The sequence below is a fragment of the Eptatretus burgeri genome, chromosome 18 (genome assembly GCF_056783735.1).
Source record: "Eptatretus burgeri isolate ZD-2024b chromosome 18, Ebu_testis_v1, whole genome shotgun sequence".
NCBI lineage: Eukaryota > Metazoa > Chordata > Myxini > Myxiniformes > Myxinidae > Eptatretus > Eptatretus burgeri.
In genome coordinates, this window is record NC_140978.1 from 1952426 (window position 1) to 1967388 (window position 14963).

Genomic DNA, 14963 nt, shown 5'->3' on the forward strand with positions numbered 1-14963 from the left:
ACTTTTGTGAAAGTAAATCATCAGTGCGATATATTTGTCTTCAGCACACAATGATCTATCCATTGCACCGGCTTCTTTCAAGAGCACAGAAGTTCTCAATGATTGATGCTTTGGCCAAGCAGCTTGCAGAATAAAACTTATTGTTTAACATCTGCACATCACTCAATATTTCATGAGGAGCTTTGCTGACTGCAATTTTTAGACAACTTAAATAAAGCAGCGGCACTAAATTCCTTTTGTACATAATTCACATATTTTATGAAAGTCGTTCAAAAGGATATATGAACGAAATGCTTGCAATTGTCCAAAACACACCAACTGCTCTATTTTTTTTTCAACACATAAGTAGATATAATTACTGAGAAAACATTTTTATTCTGAACTACAGGTGCATTTTTTTTTTGTATAGATACATTAAAAAAAAGAAAAAGATTGTGGCAAGTCTTTGACCACTGTTAGTATCTGGCTAGTATAACCTTTTGAATGTGACGTGGAGTTCAACATTCATCGCTGTAGAGCAAACATAACTTCAAAAACGTTAATTTCCGAAATTGCATGCTTCATTTGGTAGAAGCTCTTCGGTGCTATAAAATTTTTACTCATCTAGATTTCTCTTCCGATACTTGAAAAGCAATCTTATGCTTTAACTCAGGATGTTTTATCTGAGCAAAGGCTCAGAGGACTGATATTTGAAACACACAGTAGCCTTCAAATGCGATTAAGCACGATGCAATTTGCCAAGCATTAATACCCTTTTGAGGGTGGAAGGATTCAGGGAAGAGGAGAAAAGAAGGGGCAGAAATGGGAAGATGGTATTGTAAGGCAGATATTGTTTATGTGAAGACAAATTTAAGCTATATATATATATATATATATATATATATATATATATATATATATATATATATATATATATATATATATATATATATATATATATATATATATGTCTTCAAAAACAGGCTACGACACTAACATCATCACTATCGCTTCATTGCCTTTCTCAATATAGTCGACCACTTCATTGTCCTGCTTCATTGTTCTGCTTCTGCAACAGACACATTCATCTGCTACCAGAGCCAGATTAAGACAACCTAGGACCCTGGGCACTGAATCCGTAAAGGGTCCTCCTCCACCCTAGTATTGACGCAAAAAATCCTAATCTAATATATAAAGCTCTTTCTAACCACTCACTGACTGACTCACTGATATTAATGTTCTAACCTTCTGGTTGACGTAGAAAGCTTAAATTTCATGTGCCAACAGACATCAAAGAATTTACACCGGGAAAAATCACAGAACTGTTAGAAAACGTCCATAAATGAAAAAAAAATGATTGAAAAAAATAAATGCAGGTGAGCGACCTGAGACAATGGGGAAGGCACAGTAATTTCACATGTTGACGGACATGGAAGCCAATACACCAGGAAAAATCACAGAACCGTCGGAAAGCGCCTGTAAATGAAAATGTAAATCAATGGAAAAAACAAATGCATATGAGTGACCTAAGACAAACATGGTTCATGGGGAAGCATGGTTCATTAGTGCTTACATTGTGGAAGCATACCCCGCTAGTTTCAAATATGTGCACGCCACCCTCCGTTAAATTTTACAAAGTGACGATGCACCACACAGCCCTTGTACAAATCTACAATGCTCCCTGCAGATGTGCAGGTAACGTTGTAGCTCTGTAGTTATTGGCAGATGTACAGAATGAAATTTTATAATATTACTTTTTCATATAATTCCGAAACAACGTGAAGGAAATATCGCTGGCTTTGAGTTGATATAACTTAGGAAGTACAAGAGTGAAAATTGGGTGTTTGGGTTAATTAAAACACCCCTTTTGGAGATAATTAATGGCATTATTTAATTATATCCTTTATCAGGCGGTCCTCGATCACCTCGCTCTCTGAAGTGTTCAGGCGTTTCCTCGGTTACCTTGTTGGGATCTGAAGCCGCCATGTTTTTTGGCCTGCTCAACCATGCCTTGAGTTGGAACACGTCGCAATGATTTCTTAACGATAAAGTTTTTTTTTCTCTCCACTTTCCTCACTCATATTATCAAATGCCTGTTCATCATAGCTATGAATTGCTGGACACATTGCAATGCTTATAAATGCCTGGAGACACCAGGGTTTGTGGCTTTATTTCATTTCTACCTGTGCCATAACCTCGAGAACCTCTTCAACTAAGCTACATTACAAAAGTTAAGCTCCAGAATTGAACTTAGCAGCAGTTCCGACTCGAAAAAAAGGTGTTCATTTGTCTAATTCAGACATAGTTTGGACATTCAGTTATAGCTATCTCTCGCCAACCATTTAATTTGAGTGCTTTCTTGAGTGCTTAAGCCACTTGACGAGCGCCCCACAGTGGATGGTGGTACAGATCATATCCTGATTGGGATGTACAGTCGGGAGTTGCTACGAGGTAGAGGTACATGTATGAGTATATTTGCATCTGTAATTTAGGGACTCCATGGGTGTGTGTGTGTGTGTGTGTGTGTGTGTGTGTGTGTGTGTGTGTGTGTGTGTGTGTGTGTGTGTGTGTGTTTATGCCTGCATGCTTGGTTACACGGGTGCTGTGGTGGCAAAGTTTCATCCGGTATCTTGGAGGTTTTTATTTTTGACTTCAGCAGTGTATGAGCGATCACAGTCTCCTTTGTACTTGTGACTGTTTCTAAAGCAATTGGTTATTTTTTATGACTCGGTGAAGTGCTTCACAAATATTATAAATGGTTTCTCTTTGTGAGTTCCAAAAATAAATACATTTGATAACACCCAATTTCTGAGCCCTTCACCATATTAATGTGCTGTGTGTGTGCATTGTTCAGAAAGTATAACATATACTCTGCTGACTCCCCTACCCCCATTACCCCACCCTCCTTTCTCTCTCTTTTCTCCATCCTCACTCCACCCCTTCCTAATACAGTGCAACATCCTCACACATCTCTCTCTTTCTGTCTCCAGTCGTATCTGGATGGTGGTTATGCTGGGTTGGTGGTTATCTCTGCACATATCCAGATGGTGGATATGTTGGCACATATCCGGACGGTGGTTATATTCGGGTGGTGGTTATCTCCATACGTGTCTAAACAGTGGTTATTTCCAGATGTGTCCAGACGGTGGTTATGTCTGGACTGACTCTTCCCTCATCCTGCCTTACCTTACCCTCCCCTCCCCTCATGCATGCGACCTCCCTCTCCCCTCCCCTCACACTTCTATCCCCTCCCTTCATGCTGCCTTTCCTTCCACCACACCCTCACTTTCCATCCTTCCTTGCTCCACCACCCCTCCTCCCTTCTTGCTTCCTCTCCCTCCTCTCTTTTTCCCCCCACTACCTCCCCACTCTCTCCCTCTATCACTCACCCACCCCCTTAATATACCAGTTGTCTGGATAGTGATTATGTCCGGATGAACCCTCCCCTCACACTGCCTTACCTTGCACTGCAGATGATCTCCCTCCCTCCTCTCCCCCTTCTCTCCTCTCCCCTCCTTCTTACCCCCCCCCGCCCCCACTTCATATTACTGTCAGCAGTGAAGCAACAGGTTGTATTTGCTCATGATGAATAAAAGTAAAGGCAAATAAAGGTGAAGTTTGAAGACCTTCCCAAGATGAACAGCTTTGGCCTGTGCTCCTCAGGCACCACTGTTAATCCGGGCCTGTCTGCTATCAAGCATTTCACAAATATGCGGTACCTTTTGGAAGACCAAGCATATCCAGTAAGCCCCATGCATATATAACAGAACACAGAGAAAACAACATCCACAGGAGCTTTCAGCGACATGCAGAGAGAGGTACAGCTGCCAGTACTCGCAACGTTAAGGGAGCACGCTTTTCAACTCGTCAGTTCTTCCTGTATCATTAAAATGTTTACCAAGGCCCAGAGTTCCCGAGATGAGCCTGGCAGGTGCCTGCTGCCATGGGTTAAAAGCAAGAGACCGGTTTTTGTTTGCTTACCTTCACCACCCGCTGTCTGCAGCAATTAACAAGCAAACATATGGAGGCGAGCGCAGCGCAACACCGATTTGGAATCGCAGCAAAAACTACTGTGCCACAATTTCCTCCTATATTTAACCAAATGTATGCTTTACGTCAAGTACTCTTGAAAGCATTTCATGAGTGTTTGCCATTCTGCAAAATACCTGTACAACAAGATAATTCTGATGGAAAGCTAATGTCCCATTTATACGTTTATCTCGAAATAATTATAATGGGGGAATCAAGCAGTGTCAACTGACTGCTTAGATTGTTGAAACTCTGACAAAGACATAATGACAAAACAAAAAATGTACAATTGGGATGAAAATTCATGTGTCGTGGAAAACAATCCATTCATACTACTAATGGGCAGAAAAAAAGACAATACGTTTTTTCATTGAGGTGGCATGGACAAATGGGGAATTTTGCAGAATTTTCTCATTATTACTCCCTCTACCTCCACTCCTCTGTTGATGAGTAAAAAAATGATTGAGTGTGTGAAGCTTCTCACATACCACAGTTTTAAAAAAGTCACAAGACTGCACATCCTGAAGCTCACCTGGATCAGGAGCGACAGTCATTCAAACCTCCAGCAAACCTCCTCAGACCCTGATTTTTTTTTAATGCCGTGAAACAAACTTTGGTACATCACGAGTGATGAAGGTTGTGGTCAAGTTTCATCCAAGTCGTGTGTGCAGTTTTAGAGAAGACAGCAACTACCTATTTTGGAGGCGGTCAAACGCCCTGAAAGACCCCCGTACAGCCTGATTTTTTTTTAATGCCATGAACAAACTTTGGTACATCACGGGTGATGGAGGTTATGGTAAAGTTTCATCGAAATCGTGAGTGTCGTTTCGGAGAAGAGAGCAAATACCTATTTTAAGGGGAACCCATCAAACCTTTCATTTTTAGGCATCTAATTCATGATAATATGTTATTGTTGCTGTTGTCGTTGTGGATTTATGTTCGTAAAACACTTTTTCTTTCATATGTACCACAAGCTGTGGGGTAGCATCATTGGCTGAGGGCATGGCTGCACCACTGATGCAGTGCCCTTTGTCGGTTCGGGTAGGAATTTGGAATTTACCAGCAGACAGGACTCCAGTTTAATGTCTATCTGATGGATGGCACACACATTGATGAATCACCCAGCTTGTGAAACAACTGCAGGATGACAGTCCACAGTTTATTGTTGGGTCAGGATTCAAACCCAGGCTAGACAACTTAGAGGCAAGGGTGTGTGTGTCCCTACAGGCCAACCGGCCAGCCACTGTAAAACCCTGAAAAAACTCGTGCAAAGTTGCCCCAGGGGATGGGAGGGACAAAATCGAATGACATTTTCAGATCTAAGACACCTGTCTCCGTAGAGGTGTTTACACATGTCTCCACCTAACGATTTCTGAATTTATTTCCCACACACTCTTGACCATACCCGCCCCTCCAGCCTGTCGAAGCAGCTTATGTAACACTTAATTATCAAAATGACCAGTTAGTTGTTGTTGTTTTGGATTATTAATTCTTCGATGTTAGGCATTGTCAAGCCAGAGGGATGTGGGAATTAGGGGTGGGGGGAGGGGGGGGTGTTGGGGGAAGTGGTCAACATGATTATGATGCCAGAAGGAAGACTCTTACATTTGGCCACATTTGGATCATTATTTCGGCTGTACCATCTGAATTGTAGTGCTGCTGACACAGCATTGGTCAGAAAGGTGATGTCACATCCCATGGGGTACCACTTCTAAAAGTTCATTAACAGTGCAGATCTCCATCTGTGGGCAGACACCGTGCATGCCATTTACCCGTTGGGTGGTGTACACATGTGAATATTTAAATTGTAACACCATTTCTGAGTGCAAATTAATCCTTGACTGTTTGTTTTGAAGGAGGCATTATGTTTGTGTGGTAGGTAACATGTGCTCTTTGGAATTCATATATATATATATATATATATATATATATATATATATATATATATATATATATATATATATATATATATATATATATATATATATATATTGTTACAACAGATCTGGAAACCATTTACATTCAACATAGATGTCCCAAAAGTGAGTTATCCCGTTAAGTACATGTGTAGTCAGATCCCTTTCCTTTTGTCTCGTCTAGTGGGAGAATCAAAAATGTGCGTTGCGACTTCTTTTAGTTAGGTTATTAAATCTTTACATCTAACAACCAACAAGCCATCTGCATGACCCCTCGGCCCGTCACAATCCACTGCCAACCGGCTGCACCACCAACATACCTTTGCAACGTTGATACTGTTACTCGTCGAGTGTGGGCCCACGTGGAGGACTGGCTGGGGTTTCCCAGGAGGGGCCATTGCAGCGTTCTACTGTTACTCATCAAGTTTTACCCCACGTGGAACGAGCGGTTGGGGTTTCCCAGCACGGGCCAAGGCCCTGCCCTGGAAAGGTGGGCCGTAGGACCCTGTCCAATGAGGAGTGGACAGCGAGGAGTTTTTCGCCAAGAGCCCCTCCCCGTGGTGGGAAGAGATATATCTCTGAGACTCTGAGTAAAGAGGAGTTTTTTTTCACGGTGGTTGGGTCAGGCAGTTTTTTTGTTCACGGTGGCTGTGAGCAGTCTGGTTTGTTCTTCACGGTGGTTGTTACGGGGAGAGGAGTTCTGTAGACCCCGACTATTCGCCACGCAAGCTCTGCCACGAGCCACGAGTCCCACAAGTGCGACTGGGACCAAACCGACGACCTTTAGTAGGTGCCGCACTACAGAGCACGCTTTCCCTCCGACGACCAGGTACCCACTGAACTCTGACCCCCAGCTTGTCTCTCTTCGTGGCTGCAAGGGTCAAATAAAGACTCTGGGGTTTCTTTTCTTTTTGTGTGTGTGTCTGCATGTGGGCCCGTCTTTAAGTAGAACTGCGTAAGTGTTTTTGCTTATTGTAAATATTTCCCTGCTTGCATATTCACGGCAAGTCTTGCCTTAGTCTTTATTTTACTGTTAATAAATTTATTAGAAATGTTCCCAGATCATTTCTGTCCCTACTCACATTGGTCTAGCATGGTCCAGGTCTGAGTATAAGCGGGGTTTCATCCACCGTAATCGGTTTATCATAGCCGGGATGTCGTGGGCAGGCTCCGCTCGACTGCAATGAGCCGGAAAGGTAGGTGGCAAAGCAGTAGTCGGTAGTGTGAATCTACCGCTGCCGGTAGAGTAAATCCGGTTCGACCAGGCGTTCCGAGGGTGTGGCTTCCCCGGTATTTAAATCGCGTAGCTACTTAGGTAAATTGTTTTGAGCCAAACAGACCCTACGCTACGCGGTTGAGATATTGGCATCCACGGTCGGTTCAGCCACCCGCAGGCTCACGGAATTATCTGGAGCGACGGCCTACAATTCCGGGGAGTCTGGTGGGAGACGGCGTAACCTCCCCCACCTAGCGGTCGTTCTCGCCACCTACCCCCGGCCCACAACAATATATATATATATATATATATATATATATATATATATATATATATATATATATATATATGTATGTATGTATATATATATATATATATATATATATATATATGTATGTATATATATATATATATATATATGTATATATATATATATATATGTATGTATATATATATATATATATATATATATATATATATATATATATATATATATATATATATATATATATATATATCTATATATATATATATATATATATATATATATATATATATATATATATATATATATATATGCCTACTGTTGGCGCAGTGGTTAGGGCAGCGGCTTGGGATCCAAAAGGTCCTGAGTTCAAGCCCCGTTGGACCACTGAATTAATACACCAGGGGGTTGACTCAGCCTGTCATCCTTCCGAGGTCGGCGAAATGAGTACCAGTATACTGGGCCGGTGTATACCCCGGTTAAATAGGTGTACCATATCCCTGTGTCGTAAGAGGCGACCAGGGTTGCGTCAGGAAGGGCATCCGGCGTAAAACATGTGCCAAATCACTATGCGGATCATACGGATGATCCGCTGTGGCGACCCCTAACGGGAGCAGCCGAAAGAAGAAGAAGAAGAAGAAGATATATATATATATATATATATATATATATATATATATATATATATATATATATATATATATATATATATATATATATATATATATATATATATATATGAGCAAATACCACCTGTCGCTTCACTGACGGGAGTACTAAAAGTGGGGGGGGGATAAAAAGAGGAGGGGGAGAGAAAGAGAGTGGTGAGAGGGGGAGGGTGAGGAGGTGTAGGTGGAAAGAGACGCGGGAGGGGGAGTGAGAAGAGAGGGAGATTGAGGAAGGTGGGAGAGTAAAGAGGGGTGGGGAAAGGGAAGGCAGAGGGAGATGAGATGAAGGGATGGCAGATGTGTGATGGAGCATTAATTACAATTCGTACTGTCTCATCAAAAAGCTTCTGCATAGAATAACAGTGAAGATGGAAACAAAATAATGTCTGAAATCCATTTTCTTCCGGTCATGCTATAAATACCACCCAGAGACAAACACCGCCAGGATATGTCTGGAGATAAACGCGGTCCGGAAACAAACACCGCCCGGAGATATACACCGGCCGGACATAAACAATTCCAGGATGCATCCAGAGCCAAGCTGTCCAGAGACAAACGACTGTCCGGACACGTTCGGAGACAAACTCCTGGCCGGACATAAACAACACCCAGACACGTCCAGAGCAAAGCTGTCTGGAGGCAAACACCCCCCCCCCCCGGCGCGTCCGGAGAAAAACACTGCCCTTACGTGTCCAGAGACAAACACCACCCCGATGTGTCCAGAAAAAAACACTTCCTCACCGCATCCGGAGTCAAACACCGCCCTGGCGCGTCCGGAGACAAACACTGCCATGACATGTCCGGAGACAAACACTGCCCCAACGTGTGCGGAGACAAACGCCGGCCCCACGCTTCTGTAGACAAATGCCGCCCCAACGCATCCGGAGACAAACGCCACCCCACCACATCTGGAGACAAGCTGTCCAGAGACAAACACCACTAGGATTTGTCAGGAGACAAACTCCCTTCCTGACATAAACACCGCCCAGAGACAAACTCCCATCCAGATATGTCTGGAGACAAACACCGTCCAGACATAACCACCATCTGGATATGTCCAGAGACAGAGACAGAGAGAGAAAGAAAGAAATGGGAGAGTGAGAGGTGTGGTAGGAGGGTGCTGTACTCTATAGAGAGGGGGTAGAGCAGGGATGGGACAAAGAGAGAGGAGTGGGAGTCAGGGAGTTAGCAGAGAGAATATGTTATGCTTCATGAATACAAAACGCACTCACGCACACGCGCACACGCGCGCGCGCGCGCACACACACACACACACACACACACACACACACACACACACACACACACACACACACACACACACACACACACACACACACACACACACACGCTTGGCCGATATCGGCAATTTTTCGGGAATGGGCAGGTTGGAACCAGTGTGATTACCAACTTCAGTACTTACTGTGTAAAACAGAGAAACCTTGAGTAGCTTTCACCCTAAAAACAACATTACATTTATATAGACATTTCAGGGACATCTTCACAGACATTATTCTCGATAAACAGCTGCGTGTGACGGGTGGAAAAATTTGGCTCGGGAATTAATATGGCAAACGGCTCGGAAATCGGGTGTTGTTTCACAACTCACTCAGTGTGACAGAGCACAAACCACTCGCTCAGGGTGACGGAGCACGGACCACTCACTCAGGGTGATGGAGCATGGACCACTCGCTCAGGGTGACGGAGCACGGACCACTCGCTTGGGTGACGGAGCACAGACCATTCGCTCAGGGTGACAGAGCACAGACCACTCACTCAGGGTGACAGAGTACAGACCACTCACTCAGGGTGACAGAGCACGGACCACTCGCTCAGGGTGACAGAGCACGGACCACTCACTCAATGTGAGGGAGCACGAACCATTCACTCAGTGTGACGGAGCACGGATCACTCGCTCAGGGTGACGGAGCACGAACCACTCACTGATGGTGACAGAGCAAGAACCACTCACTCAGAGTGACGGAGCATGTATCAGGTCACTGAGTTCAACCACCAATTATTTTTGAGGTCAATATAGGCCAAAATGTCAACTTTGGCTGAATTTCAGAAATCCTCAAGTTTCATCCCATTGCGTTGAAATTTGAAGAAGAGTGCTTATTTGGTCATTGAATTCACGCACCAATTATTTTTTGTCAAATTTGTTTTGGGATTTTGCAAGTATAGTCCTATGCACAACGTATTTTTCTTGTTTGTTACTTACGAAATCTTAAGATTCTTAATCTTAAGATCCCAATCTTAAGATTTCGTAAGTATATTGATGCCTTCCGTTTTTGTTTGTTTGTTTGTTTGTAGGCACGATAACTCGAGAACGGAAGAAGCTACCAATGTCAAATTACACCACGTGATCCAGGAGGGTGATGGATAGTGCTGATTAGATTTTGGTCAAAATCGGTCAAAGGTCAAGGTCACAATGAGGTCAAACATAAATCCGTAAATTCATGTGGAGAAATGGAGTATTTTTGCTTCGCTCGACGTTACGAGTTCGTTTTAACTTCAATTTTAATTTTGTCTTCGGTTTTTTGCGATCGCTTTGGATGCTTAACACTCGGTTGTCGAAATTCTGGTAAAAATCGGATGTTTTGGAAACGTTTTAAGATTGTATAAAAATATTTCACTCGACGCGTCACGGGTCGTCCCATGATGCAGTACGCTCGAGCAGACGCGTCGTTGAGTGACGTTAAGGTTTTGCGTGGAGAAATGGAGATTTTTTGCTTCGCTCAACGCTACGAGTTCGTTTTAACTCCGATTTTAATTTTGTCTTCGGTTTTTGCGATCGCTTAGGACGCTTAAAACTCGGTTGTCGAAATTCTGGAGCAGCGATGAATAACTGATATATATATATATATATATATATATATATATATATATATATATATGTATATATATATATATATATATATATATATATATATATATATATATATATATAATAAGTATTTTATCAGATTCTTCTGAAAAGTAATACACCTATTATCTGGCATATCCTGCTGGTACTGAATCACTTTTTAAAAAATAAAAACAAAAAAAATGGAATTTTTATGAGAAATCTAGTTTTGTCTGGGACTCATTATCTGCAAACCACAGTGTAAAATCGTAGACCACAATGAATTCAGAATTCAAGCTCCCCTTGGGCTTCTGACTGATTCATTATTTTATTAGACAAGGTCAGAGGTCAAGTTGACGATTTCGTAAGTACCAGTCTATGACTGCTTGTTACTTACGAAATCTAAATATTTCGTAAGTATATTGATGACTTCCGTTTCTGTTTGTTACTTACGAAATCTAAATATTTCGTAAGTATATTGATGACTTCCGTTTCTGTTTGTTTGTTTGTTTGTAGGCACGATAACTCGAGAACGGAAGAAGCTACCAATGTCAAATTACACCCCGTGATTCAGGAGGGTGATGGCAAGTGCTGATTAGATTTTGGTCGAAATCAGTCAAAGGTCAAGGTCACGGTGAGGTCAAATATTCGATTTTTGATGGTTTGGTACAGATAACTCGAGAAGGGAAGAAGCAACCAATGTCAAATTGCACCATGTGATTCAGGAGGGTGATGGATAGTGCTGATTAGATTTTGGTCAAAATCGGTCAAAGGTCAAGGTCACAGTGAGGTAAAACATCCAAAAAATGATAACTCGAGAACGGAAGAAGCTACCAATGTCAAATTACAGGACTTGATTAAGGAGGGTGGTGGCTAGCGCTGATTAGATTTTGGTCAAAATCGGTCAAAGGTCAAGGTCACAGTGAGGTCAAACATCCAAAACATTCGATTTTTGATGGTTTGGTACAGAATTATCGTAGAAACTTCTAGTTTGCGTCCCTACCTTCTTGAGAGACAGCTTTTATTAGACAAGGTCAGAGGTCAAGTTGACGATTTCGTAAGTACCAGTCTATGACTGCTTGTTTGTTTGTTTGTTTGTTTGTTTGTATGCATGTTTGTTTGTTTGTAGGCACGATAACTCGAAAACGGAAGAAGATACCAATGTCAAATTACACCACGTGATTCACGAGGGTGAGGGCAAGTGCTGATTAGATTTTGGTCGAAATTGGTCAAAGGTCAAGGTCACAGTGAGGTCAAATATTCGATTTTTGATGGTTTGGTACAGATAACTCGAGAACGGAAGAAGCTACCAATGTCAAATTACAGCACGTGATTCATGAGGGTGATGGCAAGTGCTGATTAGATTTTGGTCGAAATCAGTCAAAGGTCAAGGTCACGGTGAGGTCAAATATTCGATTTTTGATGGTTTGGTACAGATAACTCGAGAACAGAAGAAGCTACCAATGTCAAATTAGACCACGTGATTCAGGAGGGTGATCGCTAGTGCTGATTAGATTTTGGTCAAAATCGGTCAAAGGTCAAGGTCACAGTGAGGTCAAACATCCAAAAAATGATAACTCGAGAATGGAAGAAGCTACCAATATCAAATTACACCACGTGATTAAGAAGGGTGGTGGCTAGCGCTGATTAGATTTTGGTCAAAATCGGTCAAAGGTCAAGGTCACAGTGAGGTCAAACATCCAAAACATTCGATTTTTGATGGTTTGGTGCAGAATCATCGTAGAAACTTCTAGTTTGCGTCGCTACTTACTCAAGAGACAGCTTTTATTAGACAAGGTCAGAGGTCAAGTTGACGATTTCGTAAGTACCAGTCTATGACTGCTTGTTTGTTTGTTTTTAGGCACGATAACTCGAGAACTGAAGGAGCTACCAATGTCAAATTACACCACGTGATTCATGAGGGTGATGGCGAGTGCTGATTAGATTTTGGTCAAAATCGGTCAAAGGTCAAGGTCACAGTGAGGTCAAAATTAGATTTTTGATGGTTTGGTACAGATAACTCGAGAACGGAAGAAGCTACCAATGTCAAATTACACCACGTGATTCAGGAGGGTGATGGCTAGCGCTGATTAGATTTTGGTCAAAATCGGTCAAAGGTCAAGGTCACAGTGAGGTCAAACATCCAAAACATTCGATTTTTGATGGTTTGGTGCAGAATCATCATATAAACTTCTGATTTGCGTCGCTACCTTCTCTAGAGACAGCTTTTATTAGACAAGGTCAGAGGTCAAGTTGACGATTTCGTAAGTACCAGTCTATGACTGCTTGTTTGTTTGTTTGTCTGTTTGTGTGCAGGATATCTTAAAACGTTGTGGATGGATCCAGATGAAATTTGGTGGACAGGTTTGGTGTGTGAGAAGGACAAACTGATTAGATTTTGGTGTAGATCCGGATTAGGATCCGGCGACTAGAATATTTAAAGTGATTCTTCACCATTGAGAGATGGAGCCAAAAACGATATATATGGCATGATATCTCAAAAATGTATTGGGCCCAATATGCTGTTGTGGATCAGGCATTGTGTGGCTGAGGTATGCGCTCTACCAAGTGCCCTTATAGTTTATTTATATTTTCATTCATGGGTAGGGCATTGTCTGACGATTCTGTGTTGTTCTCGGTGTACTGGCTTCAATGTCCATCGACACGCAAAATTTCAGCTTTCTACCTCACCCGGAAGGCACCGATCTTTAATATCAGTCAGTGGGTCACTGGTATGAAAGAGCTATATATATATATATATATATATATATATATATATATATATATATATATATATATATATATATATATATATATATATATAACACTAACAAAGAGCTGTATGCCCATGAATTAAAACTAATGTAGTGTGGGGTGGTGCACGTGACTGAACTGCGTACATAATATCTTGCCATTCACTTCACCTTACCACATTGCTCACTTGGCACAGCCACGTCATAAAAAGACGTGTGTGAACATAGTGGGGCAGCACCGCAGGTCTCTCTAAAAATACTGCCAGTCATGAGAAATTTCCACCCATCGCTTAGCTTCTTCTTTTTATGTTTGACTAGATGACCCGTGAACCCGTTGGGTTCCTGTTGTGACAGCGGTTGATGAAAAACAAAAAAAGACACAAAATTATAATATTATTTAGTAGTCAAACTTTAACTTGAAGAAAATTTGAGCATTTACCTCAGGAGTCATCGTTTGGCCAACCGGTTTCTCGAGGTATATCAACACATTCTCCATGGTTTGTCCTTGCGCTTTATGGATCATCATTCCAAAACTTGACTGAATCGGGAATTGATTTTTTAATAATTTTTTCTATGCCCAATTTGAACGAAACTTGATACTGCACACCGCAGGTGAATGGTGAGTAAGGTGGCCCGAAAAATTTTGCACTATCGTGTACCGTTTTGGCTGTATTTCAGGACCATATAAGATGAGAGTTTTAGTAATATACTAGATGACCCGTGAACCTGTTTGTTTCCCATTGTGACAGCGGTTGATAAAAAAATCATTAAAAAAAAAAAATAATAATAAAGATAGCTCCAGCGAACTATACCGCTGAGGTTGTTTGCAATGATCAAATAATCCCGAAAAGTACTTCACTGAATCGGGAATTGATTTTTTAATAATTCTCTTTCGTCGCCCGAGTTGAACGAAACTTGATATTGTGCGTCAAAGTGAAAAAAAGGAGAAAAGAAGTCGAACAAATTATTGTGCGTAACCTTTTAAACACAATTTTATTTATTATTGAACAAGGAAGTATCAGATAAAAATGGCGATGTTTATTTTATGCTTAAAAATAAAAAGTTCTTTGTCTATACTAAATGTTTGAGATTTTTAAATAAATGATTTTAAGAAAAAAAAGGATAGCTCTAAGGTTGTTTGCATTGATCAAATTCTCCCGAAGAGTACTTGACTGAATTGGGAATTGATTTTTTAATAATTTTTTTCGTTGCCCGATTTGAACGAAACTTGATACTGCACATCTCACGAGAATGATGAGTAAGGTGGCCCTAAAAATGTTGCACTATCGTGG

General features: G+C 41.6%; 1 protein-coding gene and 1 long non-coding RNA gene across 2 annotated transcripts in view; both read right to left on the bottom strand.

The window, feature by feature from the left end:
- Window positions 1-6322, bottom strand: part of LOC147008464 (uncharacterized) — an 8382-nt gene extending 2060 nt beyond the window's left edge. Inside the window, exon 1 of the mRNA XM_085864474.1 lies at window positions 6245-6322. Coding sequence (XP_085720600.1) covers window positions 6245-6322 — 78 coding nt within the window. The remainder of the gene's footprint in view (window positions 1-6244) is intronic.
- Window positions 1-14963, bottom strand: part of LOC147008463 (uncharacterized) — a 117148-nt gene that overhangs the window by 75304 nt on the left and 26881 nt on the right. The window lies entirely within an intron of this gene.